The sequence below is a fragment of the Mixophyes fleayi genome, chromosome 11 (genome assembly GCF_038048845.1).
Source record: "Mixophyes fleayi isolate aMixFle1 chromosome 11, aMixFle1.hap1, whole genome shotgun sequence".
NCBI lineage: Eukaryota > Metazoa > Chordata > Amphibia > Anura > Limnodynastidae > Mixophyes > Mixophyes fleayi.
The window spans coordinates 28,821,636-28,840,640 of record NC_134412.1 but is presented as its reverse complement, the minus strand read 5'-3'; the positions used below and the strand labels follow the sequence as shown (position 1 = coordinate 28,840,640).

At 38.6% G+C, this 19,005-nt stretch overlaps 1 protein-coding gene across 2 annotated transcripts in view; it reads left to right on the top strand.

The window, feature by feature from the left end:
• Window positions 1–16,709, top strand: part of SYT5 (synaptotagmin 5) — a 211,694-nt gene extending 194,985 nt beyond the window's left edge. For both annotated transcript variants that reach the window (XM_075191252.1, XM_075191253.1), the window contains 4 exons: window positions 4,767–4,884; window positions 7,909–8,042; window positions 13,627–13,861; window positions 15,764–16,709. In XM_075191252.1, coding sequence (XP_075047353.1) covers window positions 4,767–4,884; window positions 7,909–8,042; window positions 13,627–13,836 — 462 coding nt within the window. In that variant the 3' untranslated portion in view covers window positions 13,837–13,861; window positions 15,764–16,709. The remainder of the gene's footprint in view (window positions 1–4,766; window positions 4,885–7,908; window positions 8,043–13,626; window positions 13,862–15,763) is intronic.
• The last annotated feature ends 2,296 nt before the right edge of the window (window positions 16,710–19,005 follow it).

Here is a 19,005-nt window from a genome sequence, read left to right as displayed (position 1 = left end):
CTGTCCAACTTCAGCTGTCCCCTGTGTCTCAGGCTGTGACCAGCCTCCATCGTTCCCTGTACTTCACCCTCTCTTGACTGCCTGCTCTGCCTGGCTACCAGCCAATAAGATCCACCCACTACTGCCTGGACAATAAAATGAATGGTCATCCCAGTATTTGTGCCTAGTGACCGTTGGGTTGTAAAACAATGCTGTACTTTTATTTCAGTAATTCTACTAACTTGGTTTTTGTTTGTTCTGAGTTAGAGTTGAGTCACAACTATTTTAATTATAAAGTATTTTTGAGAAAATCACTCTTATAGGGATTTTATTTTTTATTCCAGTCATAGATTTATTGATGATTTATGACTAGTGTGTAAAGGTATTTACAAATCCCTTAGAAATTTGATGCCATACTGTACATGCATAATAATTACATTCATTTGAAAATTATTTACACTGGGGATATATAATCCATCTCTTTTCTTGGCTTAAAAAGTTCATGGAAAAGAACATGAGTAATTGCACTATGACTGGAACTGTCAGTAATACTTATTTACATACATATTATATGCTACAATCAGCATAAAGATAGCTAGTTAAAAAGCGCCAATTATGTAGATTAAGAAGCAATTGTTCTAGGGCTTTTTGTTTTAATTTATAGGTTGATATTAATAGGTTTATTGATTTTTACTGATTCTAATGGTCCGCTTGTCTCTTACTTATCTGTATTTTTTATGGCTTGTACAGGGCTGTGGAGTCTGTGGCGCCATTTAAATAAAGATGATGTTTAAAAAGCAATTAGATCCTAACTTATGTTTATAAACAAAACGAAGCTGAAGCTTTAAACCGTAATAGAACTGATGTATTCCTTAGGACTGATGTATTTTCAGGTAATAGTGCAAAAAATAAAGATTATGAATTAAATTTTACTGCTAGATAATTTAATTATGACTATATAAAGGTAAAATATATTGTGAAAAACATTGGTTGATCCTTAGTGTGGAACCTATCTAGGTTCCCGTCTTGGTGGGCTCCATTGCTGGAAACGATTAGGAATAATCAGGTTATTTATAAATGGACTAGGTGTAAAATACTGCAACATGTGTAGATACAGTGTTGTTCCTGCAGAAGAAGTTACATGGTTTAATATTAAACAATCATATAAAACTAAGGGTAGTTTAACATGAACTTCTCAATTTGTGATTTGCATACAGTACAGTAGTTGCCATTTATAATATTAGGAATGCACTTTTAGACCCCATAACAAAAGACTTTATGAAAAAATTAGAGTTTTTTTTTTTTTTTAAAGTTCTAATACGCATGAGATATATTGTCATATCTTTAATACACATGTATCTAATCCCGAGCATTTTATATGGTTTTAATTAGAAGGGGTTGATTTGGGGGCTCTATTGTGGTGATTATTTTACATTTTTATGTAGATGTGAATGCTGGATTTGTAGCCCTGATTTTTTTATACTATTCATCATCATCATTTATTTATAGCGCCACTGATTCCGCAGCGCTGTACAGAGAACTCATTCACCTCAATCCCTGCCCCATTGGGGCTTACAGTCTAAATTCCCTAACATACACACACAGACATACACAGAGAGAGACTAGGGTCAACTTTGATAGCAGTCAATTAACCTACTAGTATGTATTTAGGGTGTGGGAGGAAACCGGAGCATCGTGAGGAAACCCACACAAACACGGGGAGAACATATAAACTCCACACAGATAAGGCCATGGTCGGGAATTGAACTCAAGACCCTAGCCACCGTGCTGCCCCATTGTGTTTTAATGATAGTGTTGATTTTACTGCATTTTTTGGCAACTGATAATTTAAGATTTGTCATATTTTAATGTTGCTACATAATCATGTGCATTTGTTCTGCTTTGTTTTCCACTTTTAAGACTAATTGGTTTCAATTAATGCCACCTTATACTCCTTTCCCAACACACACACCCGTGTCTTGAACAGCCTATAAAATAAATCATTATTTCGAATGGTGCAGCTGGGAGACCTGGTTACTGGGTTTGGACCTAGTCGTGACATGGGTGGTGTGTGGTGAGAGGCAGCCCATAGTGTGATTGTATCAACACGTGTTTGTAAGTGCTCCACCTTTTATCTTCTATTTACATTACCGTTAAACGCCCTTTAAACTATGGGGGAACGTCACTCTTTTCTCATTACATTTTTCCCTATGGCTTTGATTTTATTTATTTTGAAGCTTTAAAGCTTCACTACCACCCAAAGTGGTGAACATTTTCATGCAGCATTTTAAAAGGACAGCAGAAAGGGGTGTGAGTAAGAGGACCAATCAGAGGTCGAAAATTCCTTGTCTCAAAAGTGTCACATGTACCCAATTTTCAGCCAGGCCCTTGAAAATAACCATGTTGCCCTGGGACTCTGGGAAGGGGGCCGAGCCATACTCCTTCAGGTAATAAGGCAGCCCTAAAATTGTACTTGTAAATTCTAAATTGTAAATTCTATAGCTATAAACTTACACTACAAGTATAAATTACACATAATATATAATACATACTGCGTGTGTTTGGAATACCATTACTTTTTGAAAGGATAAAGGGTAATTATCCAAATATGCCTCTTGACCCCACTCCAACATTTTATTCTCACCTCAATCAGTGGATCGGATTCTGTAAGTTGCGCCCATGCACATGGGCAGCACATGTTTCAGTTTGCTCTGAATATACAACTTGCACCCCTTACCCATCTAGGCTACTTTAATCTGTGCTGAGAGTTGTAATGCTACTTGTTTACTGTGTTGTTCTTTAATACTATGTACTGTTTTGATGTTTGCCCTCTGTACATTGCCCTATGACTAAAACATAGTAATAATAATAATAATAATAATAATAATAATATGTAACCTATATAAATCCTTATGTGTCCATGATTAAAGGGATGACAGGGATTAAAGGTATGGCAGCCTCATGGCTTTATTATCTCTAGGTGGCAGGTCAACTTTAATTTGCAGAAGGTTTGGGAAAAACTCAACCCTGCTGTCATATCAGCCCCCATGTCATCCAAGACTAGAAATGGGCGGGCTTGGTTACCTGAAAACCGAACCCACCCGAACTTCGGGGATTTGAGTACTGAGCCGAGTCGGCTCGATACTTTCCCGAAATCGAAAAACTAGGCAAAACGTCATTGTGACGTCGTTGGATCTCGGATCTCACGAGTTTTAGAATTTATAAGTACCGCCCTCCACGGCGATCTAGCGCCATTTGAGAGAGGCACACAGAAGGGGTAGCATAGGCTGTAGAGCAGTTAGGCAGCCAAATAGATAGAATTGAAAGAGGAGGGGGTAGCAGTATTAAAGAAAGTAATCAGTGACATTCAGGAGAGCTCCATAGCTCCAGTGTTAAATCTGATTGCAGAAAAATACAAATAATAGTGCTTACAGAGTTGATGTAATTCTGCAGTCTAATTCTACAGTGTTATATATGTAACACACAGAAAGGAGAGCTCCATTGGTAATTCTTATTGCAGAAATACAACTTCTAGTCCTTACAGGCTTTTCTAAATTTGCACAAAAGTGTATGGTGTTATATACACCCAAAGAGAAGAACTCCATTGCTCATTGTCATTGCTGAAATACAAATACTAGGCCTTGCAGGCTTTTCTTCTGACTTTTCTTTTCTGCCATTGCTGTGTCTTAGATGTGGTAGGAACTGCCGTGCGTTTGAGTCATTGCTCTGTCGCTTAGCATCCAGCCAGGTCGCTGCAGTATTTGTCCTAAAGTGTGAAAATAATAATGTGACCTGTGAGGTGGTCAAAATTGACTGCAAATGACTTGAAATTCGTGTTATTGAGGTTAATAATAATAATGTAGGATAAAAAAAAAAGCAAAATTATGTAATTTTAGCATATTTTAGCAATTTTTCTAAAAAAATACAAAACCAAAACACACGAGGGTGGTTTTGCCAAAACCAAAACAAAAACACGAAGCTAATCCAGATCCAAAACCAAAACCACTTCACGGGGGTCAGTGAACATTTCTACCCAAGACTAAAGCCTGGAGGAATACAAATACAAAACTCTATGCGAGTTGTCAGCTGAAAGATAATTAGTCTCTGCTCATCCAATCATCTTGCAGCCAAGAACCCTTGCACTATTTATTTGAGTTCTTTCCTAAGGATCACTACAGCAGAGGTATTCCTGGGGGTGAGTATCACTGAAACTGAATGGATACTTAGACCCCTGCAGTTTCACCACAGTGGGGAGAAGTGGGCCATGGGGATAGAATTTCCTTTGTAGTTCTCATTTAAACAATTAATATTGTTGCTTTCATAACCACAAAATATTCGTCCCACATTTGGCCATGAAATTGTTTGCAAATTTCACCCTCAGAATTTGGCATTAGGTGTTACCAATCCCACCCCACACACTCCACAAAGCAGAATTAATTGACTCTCTCTGTCTATTCATAGACTATATATGCAATGATATGCAAGTTTGCAAACACAATGCATAATACGGAATGTTGAAGCAAAACCGCGAGACACAGGTTGTATTGTTTAGTTTTGCATCTCTGTGAATTGCTCTGGCACAAATCTCGATCCGTGCACAATTTCACAGCAATCTTACTCATCTCTAATTATTTGTATTATAACCTCAATAGTGTTATTTTAAGCATTATGGAATGGAGGTATTTCTGGTGAAATCTTACCAACATTCTCTGTGTTGTTTAATATTAATTATAACCTCCCATTCACCGCATGGTCACTGCATAATATTTGTAATGTGTTTTTCACAGCAAGAGAAGTTGGGAGACATCTGTTTCTCTCTGCGATATGTGCCCACAGCGGGGAAGCTCACTGTCATCGTGCTGGAAGCCAAAAATCTGAAGAAGATGGATGTAGGAGGTCTTTCGGGTATGTTGTTATAAACAGTTACTTTGAAGATGCTGAATATTTTTATTAGCCCTTATAGCCCCTTTAAAGGACCAGTATCCAGCATCCAGATGACTACATACATGCCAGTATCAAATTAAAAGAAGGGGTATAGCTAAAATACAAATAAATGCAAATTACGAGCTGAGACTTTTCTTATATCCCCTGACTCTTAATGACAGCCACCACACAAATAAAACCCACATATGTTTCATCTGCATTGCATGCCATTATTATTTATTATTAATATTATAAACATTGCCTTCCGTTCTAGGTACTCTCCTAACTCTGACCATTGTCTCTTTTATAAGACATGCCTGAGAGTCATAGGCAAACCGAGGGGGGTTTCCTAGTGCCGGGAAACCCACCTCCAAGCCTGGGGCACTGTATAATTGAGGTGGCTGGACCCTGCCCCCGCTTCATACGGCTCTGCTTGAAAAGGGAGAGCTGCGTGCACCTAACAGTAGTGCACGCAGCATTGCCCATGTATAATATGGGGATAGGAAGAGTTGGAGAGCAGCCAAGCAGCGTCTAAATTTATAGCCACGCCCCCATGCATGCTGGTCACGCCCACTGGTGGCGTGGTGTGGAAACCCCCCTCTACAAATCCTGCGTTTGCCCCTGAGAGTGACAGAGCTAATTACCCCTTACTTGAGGTTCCCTTAACACTCCTGCACCTTCTTCACTGCCCATGTATAATATACCCCCAGCCCCAGTGCAAAATATATACTGGCCCATGGAAGCTGCATTGTACAGAGACCTTATTTCTTCCCAATTGACAGTGGCCCCCATCATTGCGCAGGTGTCCCCTGCATTTCACAGTGATCCCTCCCTTTGCACAGAAACTCTTTTGTTGCACTTGATTAAAGACACTTGTAGCTCTATGTACTTTTCTGTGATCAAAGATGTTCATAGCCATGAATGGACCCTAGAGTCTCCCCATCATCACGATAAGGTTCCAAGTGGAAGAGGATGCACGGCTCTTCCAGTACTCTGACCACCAGACCACCCTATACACTCCACAAACTGACAGCATTCAGGGTACAGGAGATGCAATCTGGTACCAACAGTTCCTAAAGTGACAACAGAGGTGCCAGAAAGTACTCCCAGCTAAAGATGCCAATAACCGGAGCTACATTTTTTAAACTATTTATACATTATCATTCTATACATTCTCAAATTAGATAGACTACACAATGTGATCTAAGTTTGAGCAAGGCAAACAATTTGACCATCTTGTTTAAACATGTTCAAGCGACTTTGTACAGTATGTTTAACTTTTTCCATATGAACGGCAAATTCAAACTCGAACATAGTAATGTTATCTGTTTGATTTAATAAAATGTAAAAAATACTACTATACAATATAACCATTTAAGCTCAGAAAGGCAGAATATGGAAATTACCAGCTTATCAGTTATAAAATACCCAAGAAGTTGGTGAACAAATGTTTGTGGTTGTCAAACTGGGCTGATTTGATTGAAGTTAGAACTGACTCAAATTTCAATGTCCTTGTCAATGATCTGTGGTAACATAAATTAGGAATCTATTAGTAAACAGGAATTTGATTGGATAGTCAAAATATCCTGAAGAAACCGCTTTCTCAGATGCTGTAGGAAAGCAGTCTCAGAGGGTCTATATTTTGTGGACTTGTCTGATCATATTAAGATTTTGGTCGGATGTGAAAATTCCTAAACAAAAAGGTTATAAGTATAAAATCCCTATGGATTCTATTTTATTGATTTTTTGTTAAACTGGTCAGATTAGTTTCTAGATCTGAAAGGAGGTTAATAGCTCACAAATTTAAACCAGTTAGATGCTTCCTGCAAAACGGCAACCAAGTATAACACCTTTGATTTTATCACTGAAGCAAGACAGAGCAGAGTTAACATGATTAAATGACTAAGAGGCCTAAGGTTTATTATATTTTATATTCATGAACAAAGCATGATAGAAGAGATTTGGACATTTTCTCAAAATGGGAATGTATTGTGGTCGTAGAAATGTGGACCAGATGCAGCCCTCAAATCCCCCATTTTTATTTGACTTTTGTATATAGTCAAGATTATATTTTTAAACCAAGCAGGGGGATAGGAAAATCAAAATAAAGAAGTGTGCATAAAAATGGAGGCGTGAGTGTCACAGTAGTCTGTAGCATACATGGATAAAATGAATCACTTGTTTTACAACAGTCAAATATTACATAATAAGCATATTAATCTTAAGCAGTGATGTACAAAGACATGTGGAACATTGTAATAGGCATAACAGAGAACACATAAATGATAATGTACTCACGAGGGGCAAGGTCATTCTCATTTTGATTAAACCAAGGTTCCTAGTCCTTATGGAACCTAAACTCTGTGAGATCACAGCAGTCAGCTTTTCCATTTGAGTGAAAAAAATATTTTATTCATCATTTGTTCTGCAGCACGAGTCATCCAGACTCTCTAGTAAGATGCAATAAGGCATCTAACTGCAGATAAAATATGCATATTTAGTCCTTGATTTGATTTAGATTTCAAAGCCTCAACACCACAGGTTGTGCTTCTGACCAAGTTTGAGTAATAAGGGGACAAACCCACCGAATGGACCAGAAGGAACTTATCATGTCACAGTTCCACCAGCACAGTTGGGAGAAATTCTTCTAGACTTTATGTAATCCGGTGCCTATCATCTATACAATAATTTATAACAATTGTCTTACAAATAGAACTAGTCTTGGCTGCTGCCTCTGAGATTTTCAACTAATCCTCAAAAGAGATCTCTTCTCTTTCTCAAATCCCTTTTTATGGCGCACCATCCTTGGTAGTCTCCACTTTACTCCATGATGTCATTTTTTCCATGGTACTTAACCTGCCATCAAATTTTGACATGTACAGACATCTTCATGTAAATGCTCGAGCCAATCAGGAACATAACTCTCTATCTTGGGCAAAGTTCTAATGGTATGTTCATGTGAGTCTATGGGTTATTTAATTCTACATGTTTTAATTAATTTACTAGATCCATACGTCAAGATTCATCTGATGCAGAACGGCAAGCGACTCAAGAAGAAAAAGACAACAATAAAGAAAAACACCCTCAATCCCTATTATAATGAGTCATTCAGCTTTGAGGTTCCATTCGAGCAAATCCAGGTGAGCTTCCATGATATTTGATATTCAGCACTTCTACTGCCTCCAACGTTCTGTCATGTAGACTTTCATGCCATTATTATATGAGTGTATAGATGTATTTTATGTGTACCTATGAATTATTACTTAATGCAATCAGAATTACAGTGCTAGGTAGATAGTCATGGATATTTGGTACTTGCCTGGCAAAACGGCAGCTGTCACTGGCGGACAATTATTATTATCGTTTATTTGTTAGGCGCCACAAGATTTCCGCAGCACCGTACACAGAGCAAACAGTAGACTATACAGGGAGAGACAGTACAGAACAATAAACTAAAAATACCAATAATTCAGAAACTCTGGTAGGCTAATTGTCAGGCGCCGTCTCCGCACTGACACTTGGTGCAGGAGACGGACGCCTGCACCTTCTCAGCAACAACGTCCTGTTGCCTAGCAGCGGGACGCTATCTCTGCTCACCTGTCTGCAGCCAGCATGTCTTACTGCCAAAATCTCCCTAACCCTATCAGGAGGCACCTTAGGGTATATAAAGCAGCCTCTGACACATGTCAAGTGCCAGAGTATTTGGTCTTCAGCTTTGCTCCAGCGTTGTTCCTGTGTTGCTGTTATTTGGATTCTGACCCAGGCTTGTTCCTGACTTCTCCTTTGGTTCCTGATTCTGGCTTAGAGTGATATTTGGTATTGACCCGGCTTCCTGACCATTCTTCTGCTCCTGATTTGGCTATATCCGTTCCTCTGGTTTTGACCCGGCTTGCTGACTACTCTTCCATCCTGCCTCCTGGTGGGTTGTTACCGCTGCCTCAATTGTTACCTCGCCAGCTGACTGATACTGAGGGCCGCGACCTGCACGTCCCTTGCAGCAAAGTCTATACCTCCTTGCGGGGGTTCCTGGTGAAAACCAGGGGCGTGTTAGACTCTGCGCCTCAGTACTCAGTAGCGCCAACTGCTTGCAGGTATCATCAATTCCACCTAGTGATTCTGACACTAATGTAGTAGAGATGGAGCAAAAGAACAGGAGTGGAGACAAGAGGGAAGAGGGCCCTACTCATATGAGCTTACATGGGGGAAAACAAATAGGCACAAGGGGAGGCAGGTGAAGTATGGGGGAGAAAAGGGGGGCTGGGAGGAGAGAGGGGAGAATGAGTAGAGAAGATGAGGGGGTTAGGTGGATGGTTGGTAGGCTTTGAGGAACAGGTGAGTTTTGAGTGCTCGTTTGAAGGAGCACAGATTAGAAGAGAGACGGATGGAGCAAGGGAGGTCGTTCTAGTGAAGGGGGGCCTAACGGTAGAAGTCTTAGATGCTAGAGTGGGAAGTGGTGATGAGATTCTAAGGAAGATTACCATTACAGGTACACGTAAAAGAGCAGCTAAATGCTTTTTTTACAGACCACAATTCAACTAGTAATGTAAATTCATCATAAAAAAGCAATAATGTAGACATTTTAAAGCAAATACACTTCAATCAAATTTATTGTTACATTATAAAGGTTAGTATTTCCAGTGGAAAACAATGGGCTTGGGGTACAAAGGATTAATAACACGTGACAATCAGGTTGTCTAACAGGTATATTGTTTATTTAATGTAAAGAATTAATATAAAAGAGTAAGTATAATACAAAGCATAGATAAAAAAAATACATAGCTGCTGAAAATAGATTGCCCAGTAGAAATATGTTTAATCACAGATTATCCTAGGGTCCCATCTTTCTCCGTACAGCTAACGACACGTTATTTTGAAAGCTAGGAAAAACAAACAGGTTCTTGGCATCCCTCGAGTGATCCAAGTTGAGGCGACGTTATGTTGCAAAATCCTTGCTTTCATTCCCCAGGACCCTAAATTCATTTGCATATAAGATATAAACATGATTTTCAGACATTCTATTGGTTTAATACTGGTAAGAAGTTACACATGTGCAGTAAGCCCAAAGACAACTCCCTAAGAATGTGAAGAACTTTCTAAAAAGAATGTGATTTTATAAGCATTGCAAAACCACTGGGTTATGTAAGCATTAAGGTAATACGCACATGAAAATGCAAACAACAAAATAGGGCTTCAGCAGTGATTTTGTCAGACCTGCCACAGTTAGGCCACGTGCCTAGCCTGTGGTCTGCAAGGAACAACCTGATTGGCCCAGCGTCACCCACCAGAACATGCAAAATGATGCACTGCCATAGAGGCTACCTACTTAGCCTGCAAATCCACATGCTTCCACATAGAAACAGGTGCCCTTGCCCACGTATATGGGCAAATTACACTTGTACTGTGGGGGTTGCATGTTCTGCAATTTTTTAAATGACCTTTAATATATTCAATTTTTTAAATCTGTAAAATGCGTTCCTGTTAGTGATGTTTTGTAAATACTCAATTAAGGAGAGATCCATTCAAGGGAAAGTTCCTACAGAAGCCACATCCCCCAACTAGGATAACCACAGATGTTCTCCTATCACTGGGAACCTACTACAACCTCCAGGCAGTTGCATTTGATACTCAGTCTTGCGTGTTGTTGCCCAGCTTCCCTTTTATTGTACTCAATGGACAGCCCATTGCCAGAGCGCCACAGTTCAACCATGTCAAATTATCATCCATGTAAAGATTATCATTATCAAATTATCATCCATCAGTCCAGTAATTTAAAGTGATAAATGTTTTATTCTTGTAAGCATACATTAGAACACAATCTTGGTACCATGGCCCACCTCCAATGAAATTCTGCCACCCTATACCTGGCCTTTTGTGACCTTTTCACAAATCTGTGGGTGTTGTAATAGAGTGAAACTACAGTAGGCTCACAGTAGGTCACTTAGCGTTATTCCTTATGCTTCAAAAGAAGAAACCCATTTAATCTCAGCAAAGTGATTGCTAGGGACGGTCCCGTCCATCTGACCTGAGCTGGATTTCAAATACGGAATATCTGAGCAATTGATATTCAGAAGTAAAAAGGACATGTGTACAAAATAATGCCTGGGGGTATCCTCCAATCAATATAATGATTAGATGACATAACAGATGGGTGATAAAATACAGGTGTAGCAGATGAACAGAAGAACAATACAGGCAGTGGCATGCCTGGGCACTAGTGGGATAATACACAGCTCTATCACCACTTTTCATGTCATAAAGAAGTTATTGATGATCGGATGAGTAGGGACAGCTGAAGAAATACAGCACATTACAAGCCATATAAAGTTGCCATTATAGGTGTTGATTATAATGAAAATGAGGCCTTCTCTACTGACCTGCTGAAATTCCAGTGAGTTAGGTCCTTCATGTGGAACATGATGTTCCTATGGAATATTTTCCTTGCCTGGAATTTTCTTTTAAAGAAGTGTTTTTAATATGTATGTGTTTTGGTTTTTTTTTACATTTTTTTAAAAAATCCCAAATTAATTTATTGTATTTCAAACCTCCATTTTCATTAATTATAACGTGATTTAGCAGGTAAATATACTAAATATTCAAAAATGTGATAACAGGTAAGGTACAATGATCTTACCCTTGTTCCACATTAATAGACTGTCCACCATTGTAACTTTACAGTCTATGGTAATTTGGACTAAAATTATTCACTCACAACGGATCTGAGTCATTAAGGAGAACAAAGCAAAAAAAAAAAAAGGAGTGAGTTTGTTCCTAGAGAATGCAAGGGGTGCAAATTAGTTTTTTGTTTTGCACATAAGGAAAATACTGGCTCCTTTTTCATCTAGCACATAAATACTCGATAGCTTTATTTTTACAGTGAAATTTAAAGGTGATCTAGGACAGGCTATAAATCTGTCCCTACATTTTAAATTTACCTCCCCCTCCAATGCAACATGGTTTTGCCAAGGTGCAAAGTTACTCCTTTTTTCTGCTTTGCTCTCCATAATGACTCAGGCCCTATATGTGTGTGCAAGGTTTTATACCACCATAATCTGGGAGACAGTCCCGACAGCCAGAACTTTTGTCTCAATTGCCAGGAATGTTGGGAGATCTGACCACAAATATGTTTTCAGTGGAAGGGAGGTGGATTCAAACCAAAATTGTGTTTCGGAGATGCAAGGCCCATGCCTGGCGGAAGTGGTTATGCCCTAACCAACACCACTCCCAAATTCTTACATGGTCCCAGCTCCATTGCAATGCAAAGTGGCCGCATCTCCTTCTTGCAGTGTCCTGATTCCAAAAATTGGAATATTAGGAGATATGAGGGTCTAATATACAAAAATGTTGGTTTGGTTCTGTGTAACCACATGGCCAACAGTGATAATGTAGCATCCTACTTCCTAAACTATATTTTATGGTTATATGACTATATTTTATGGTTATGGTTAAATTTATTTTAGTGGCATCTCAAGATGCCACTAAAACCATTATCCACGCACTCATCATTTCCCAACTTGATTACTGTAACCTTCTTCTCACCAGCCTGCCCCGATTCCACCTCTCCCCCTTTGTTCTATACTCAATGCGGTTGCGAGACTTATCTTCCTTTCACGCCGCTCCTCCTCTGCCTCTCCACTCTGTCTTGCCTTACACTGGCTCACTCTCCCCTACAGAATCCTTTTCAATCTCCTTACACTCACCTACAAGGCCCTCTCTCACTCCACTGCCCCTTACATCTCCAACCTCCGCTCCATTCACACTCCCGCCCATTCCCTGCGATCAATCAATGACCATCGCCTCCCCTCCACTCTGATCACCTCATCTCCCCTCCACTGGAATGACCTCCATCGCTCTATCTGTCTGTCCCCTAATCTATGCACCTTCAAACGAGCACTTAAAACTCATCTGTTCCTCAAAGCAGGGCCATATTTTCCATTGGGCACGATGGGCAGCTGCCCGGGGGCCCCACGGGCAAGGGGGCCCCATAGGCATGGCTTTTAATGAGAATAAATAATCCTGCAAAAGAAAAAAACCTGCAAAAAAAACCTTCAAGGGTCACTGAGCAAGTACATCTATCTATCTCTATATATCTATATCTATATCTATATCTGTATCTGTATCTGTATACATCTATATATCTATATCTATATCTATATCTAGGGGCCACAGTGCACTGCTTTCCCCGGGGGCCCATAATGTTGTTAAGATGGCCCTGCCTTAAAGCCTTCCAGCCATCCACCTAACTATCTCCTTGCTTGTTCTCCTCACCTCCCTCTTCCCTGTTTGCGCTCCTCTTGCGCCTGTTCCCCTTTAATGTCTCCCTCCTGTGCCTGCGGTCTATTTACCCTCCCTTTAGTATGTAAGCTCTTATGATCAGGGCCCTCTTCCTCCTGTCTTTACACCTTTTCTCCTCCTCCAACTTCACTGTACTTGCTATGTTTGGAACCCTTGGAGTCTTGGTTTATGCGTTCACTGTTCTGTTCTGTTTTAGCCTGTATGTTAAACTGTCTGTATTATGTACGGCGCTGCAGAGATCTTGTGGCGCCTTATAAATAACGGATGATAATAATAATAATAATAATAATAATAATACTATTTCTTGCCCTGCAGAGTTCCAGATGCCTTACCCACTATAGGAATCAACCAATGCCTTTTTAATACGTGATTAAAAAAAAAAAAACTTTCATTTTACTAATTATTTTATTTATATTTCTTATCCGTCCACAGAAAGTTCAAGTGGTTCTTACGGTGCTCGATTATGACAAGTTGGGCAAGAATGAAGCTATTGGAAAGGTCTTTGTGGGCTGCAATGCTACAGGGACTGAGCTCCGCCACTGGTCTGATATGTTAGCTAATCCCAGAAGGCCTATTGCTCAGTGGCACACTCTACAGCCAGAGGAGGAAGTGGATGCTTCCCTCGGAATGAAGACCTCATGATGTCACTTCCTGTGTGAGAATGAGTGTGAGTGTATGTGGGCGCTCGGAGGCACTTGTGCAAGCAAGCATTGCTCCGCGTGCCGCTGTGTGTATATACTTGTTCAAAGCTGTAGCTGTAAAATAGCTTTGAGAAACCTCCTGTTTCGTGGTTATTTGTAAATTACTAAAATATTTATATGACTTGGCCAAGAGGCAGTATCCTTTTTCAAAATCTCAGCTGGTTCGGTATGAAACCTGAAATACTCGGACTGATAATTAAAAACAATTTTTCTGGTACGTTATAAAGCATAGAGGAAGTCCTGTATGCATTTTTATAACTAAATATTTATTTACAATGCTTGATTTTTAGATATGATATTTATGGTTTTGACCTATATAGCATTAGAAACTTTGCCTTAAAATCTTATAGGTGAAGTTAAGAACTACAGTAGAATTATTTGTTCAGAATGATTAAGCATGATATCACTGGCATATCTGCTTTAAGGATAATGGCAATTCAAACAAATATTTTGTTTAGAAAATGTATTGCCTACTGCAAAGCAGCCAGGTTATAGGGAAATTATGGCTACAGTAAAATAGCTTCCCAAAGAGAATTGGTAACAAATAGTCTCTCCGATGCATTCACTAACTGGAGTCCATATTTTTGACCTCTTACTCAGAAAGGAATTTTAAAGTACATAGCAAACTGTATTCCCCTGGTGGAGAATACTGGAAAAACGAAAATATTGCACGATAATATATTCAGTTGACTACGTGTTAAAATAAAAAAATAAACTTTGTACATGTCCTCAGTGATATCCCCGAAACCAAGATATTTATATTCATTAGTAAAGATCCAAAAGAATGGATGCACTTATAATTTATGATAGATCCCTATGATCCTTGACTGAAAAATGATTATGTTCTACTAATTAATGAGCATAATTAATCATATTTAATTTTAATATTTAGTAGATATACTGAATTCCTCCATAGTTGTATTTATATAAAATAATATATTTTACAAGCGATGGTTAAAGTAATTAAAATTAACAATATTATTAAACTAAAACTGAACTATGAGTCCCGAATTTTACTTAATATCTATATCAAAGGCGAGACCAGAAAACTATAAGGCCACTGGCATTAGAGGGTAGCTTCCAAAAGAGAAGAGTGAGCTAAAAGCTCGCAATTATAAATAGCAGAAAAACATAAGCATTAATGAATAACATGACTGATATGATATGATATATGATATATGATATTATATATGAGATATGATATATGATATGATATATGATATGATATATAATATTATTTATGAGATATGATATGATATATGATATGATATGATATGATATATGATATGATATATATGATATATGATATGATATGATATGATATGATATATGATATGATATATATGATATGATATGATATATATGATATATGATATGATATGTGATATGATATGATAACTATTTCATCTTTTGCATGTACCTTTGCATCAGATCATGCTGTTTAATAATGTAAAGTCAACTTAAAAATATTTAATTTGAATGAATGTATTGATAGATTTCTTAATGTTACACATTCTCTTTCATAAACTTGTACGTGAGCCATAATTTACTTTTGACCGAAACTAACTGAATTAATATGACAAGCAGGGATTACATCAATTGCTATTTTTACTCATGGATCCACTTTACAGCAGCCACTCACTGCCACTTCTAACGAATCAATCGTGCTAATTAGTAAGGAGGAAAATAGTTGGAGGGTTGAAGTCAGAGAGAAAGGATTATGCCTCTTTCTAGAGCCATCAAGGGTATCACTGTTGGGGGTGTCACTACAACAAATACATTAATACATAAGAATTAAAGGAAAAGTGTATTTGCTTCCAGAGGACTGATTGTGACAATCAACATAATATTTTGTTTTTCTTTTACAGTCACTGGAATATAGGACTGTAGGAAAACAGTCAAGCACAGTGTGTTTAAAAGCAGGGAAACCATAGCGGACGGATCCCCACTTGTTGCCTTAGTTACTAAGACTTGCAGATCTTTAAGTGCAAAAATGGCAACTTTGTTCCAATGTAGCAGATATTTGTTCTTCTTTCTCTTCTTTGATGTGATTCATTTAGATTGTAAGCTCATACGGGCAGGGACCGCCGTACCTCATGTTTCAGGTATTTATTATGTGTGCGTATGCTTGTACTGCCACCTCTTGTACAGCACTGAGGACTATGTTGGTGCTTTATTACTGTAACTATTAGGAGAACAAACATTTGCTAAGCAGGACAAAGTTGTACACAAAATGTGTTGTTCATTCCTAAATTTGCTTTAAAGTAGAATTTTTTTTTGAAGATTAGCATTTATTAGTACATAACGCTAGTGTTGCCATGCTGCAGTATCACAATCCACATACAGACGTATAAAAGCTGCTGTTAGTAGATATAGTAAGTTTTGTACTGGAGCTTACAAAGACCAGAGATCCAGGCTGTTGACTTCGGTGGCTTAGAATGTTTGACTAGGTCTGTTCACCTATTGTATCCATTCTGAAAATGTGATTACACACAGACAAGCAAGAGACAAAGTGGTGGGGAAGTTTGAAGTGGAAAGAGGACAATATGTATCTAATCCGGGCATCTAAACGTGACATGAGGCTCCTCTGTAACTAGTGCAGGAAAATTACATTGTCAAATGCATATAGCAATGTTCTTGTATCCAAATTGTCAGATTTATAAGACCGACTATGACTCTTGCTGCATTAGTCTGTAGAAGTCATTTATAAGTGCAATAATTACGGGCATGGACAGCTTTTACACCTATTGGTCTGCCTGGTGCATACATAGGTACGGTCCTATGGCCCAGTTTTGAGAACTGCCCCCTTCCCCCCCCCCCCCACCCTCCCCAAGGAAAAAAATCCCTCTGCGCCTACTTTTGCAAAGTGGCGAAATTCACCGTGTTTGTAAGTTTTTATTACATTTGTCAAAATGCACCTGTAGGAAAACTCACGGTTATGTTACCTCCTGAGTGCAATTAAAATTCAAGCAAGGAACACCGCCTACACTTCTTTTATTTAATTAAAAAATGTCAACTTTGCACGTTGGCGCATAACTAGGCTCATAGTTCATGCGCTCAGCCCGTTCTCCGCCCTTTGCCCTTTGCTACTTCTCAGAACGTGCAACATTTTACACCTCTGCAGATGCCTCCACTTTGCACTTCCACAAATGACGTTAAATGACTTTAAATGTGTATACTGCATGCACAGGCAATACGTAGTAGGGATTCTCCAGAAAGCAAAACTACAGTGACAATTTTGAAACTTTGTTACATTTTGTGTACAAACTCCAGTGGACCAAATTTTACCTTTTTTGATACTTTAGTAGAATATTTTGTGATGATATTGTGACACTCCTTTGTAGGTTGACTGTCTTTCTTATCTATTCCTCTATTATTATTTACTTTTGTAAACAGTTTTGGTGTTATTTTACACCTCCACATTATGTTTGGTTTCTGCTTTTATGTACCTCTCTTGTTCTTGTCCCCCTACTCTCCTTTCACACACACACTTTATACGTATTTGTCATTCATTATTTGAGATTCTTTGGTGAATTCTGGGGTTTTGTTTTGTAATTTCTTTTGTTCCTGTCCTGGGTGGCACCAGTCCCTACAGCCCTTGAACATCCTTAAAGGAACATTGATTTCTCTTGTACAAACCTCTTTTGAAAATGTCATAAATAGACAGCTGCCTAGCATTGTGTATATAAAGCTCTGGAAGATGTACATCCACAACACTTTGGTACATATAATCCTGTTATGCTTAACCTACAGTGCACATATCCTTACAGAGTGTTTAGAGTTTAACTATTTTATTTTCACTCTTCTTAAATCGTTTCCATTTTTAAATGGCCAACGTGTATTTTTAACCTGAAGTTCATGATTTATTTGCAACAATTACAGATCTTCTGACATATCATAAATTGGCATTATTACATATAAAGAAAATAACACAAATCCCCGCTTTAGGTGACCCATTATGGATGAATCAACCAGAGCTTTTTTACCCATCTACCCTCCTGTGGTTTTCTTGAAATTCCTCCGTTCTACCAGTAACACTGTACTTTATAAAGGTTCCCTTTTGAACATATTTTAATATTAATGTATTTGAATGAAACGTTGTCTGTTATTGAATAAATGAAAGCTATATATTTAAAAAAAATATATGTGGTCTCTCTTTGTAAAAATAGTTATTAACTATTGTTTTATATTAAAGCTAAATAGATTTATTATATACACCTGCTGAACATTTCAATACCCCTTAGAGCCAAAGTCTTTGTTCTGCTATTAACCCCTAAAGAGAGTTTTTGGAAGTACAGGAAGCCAGGATATCACATCTCACCTGATTGGACTAGCCGGATCTACATGCAGCTTTTTGGTCCGCTGTATCCTCGCACCTTGCCTTCAGTCATGCTCAGTTTAAACATTTCAAACCTCAAAATTCTTCCATCATGAAAAATAAACCAAGCAGAGAACGGCAAAGGGGTGAGCATTGTCTGAACGGCAAAGCAAAGGTCCATGAGTAGGGAGCAGTCCTAAGTAAAAAAGTTATTAGAGACTGGAGTTCTCTTTATTTTAAGCTGTTTAACTCACCCTTTAATAAATGTATTAAAAGGTCTGTCTAGTTGATGGGAGTACGGCCGTTCCTGGCATTGGTAATCCACGATCTTGGGTCCTACAAGTCCTACTTATTAGTAGCAGGTTGAGTCATGTCAGATGGAACTGTCTTGCAAGCCAAATGCCTGTGAGTCTGGATGACAGCTGATAGCTTTGGCCTTGTTACCCTCTCAGCCTTTTTCTCCTTTGACCAGTTTACAAGGCTTAAGCCATCTATTGGCATAGTACCCATCTTCTGGGGCCCAGGCATCAGGAAATACAACTTGCAGGAGACAACCCACGTGCAATAAGTAGGGCCAGCAACAGAAGTGGATGAGTATCTTTGAGACCTGGACCAATGGTTTCTTTTTGGGAGGGATTGGTTTATCTGTGTTTAATTTTAAGTTCCTGCAATCTAACATGTTCAGCTTCAATCACAACCCCATTTATGATATTTCATATAGGTTTTATGGTTTATTCCAGTGTTAGTAATGCAGATCAACAATTAAAGAACCTCAAAACTTTAAGCAACACC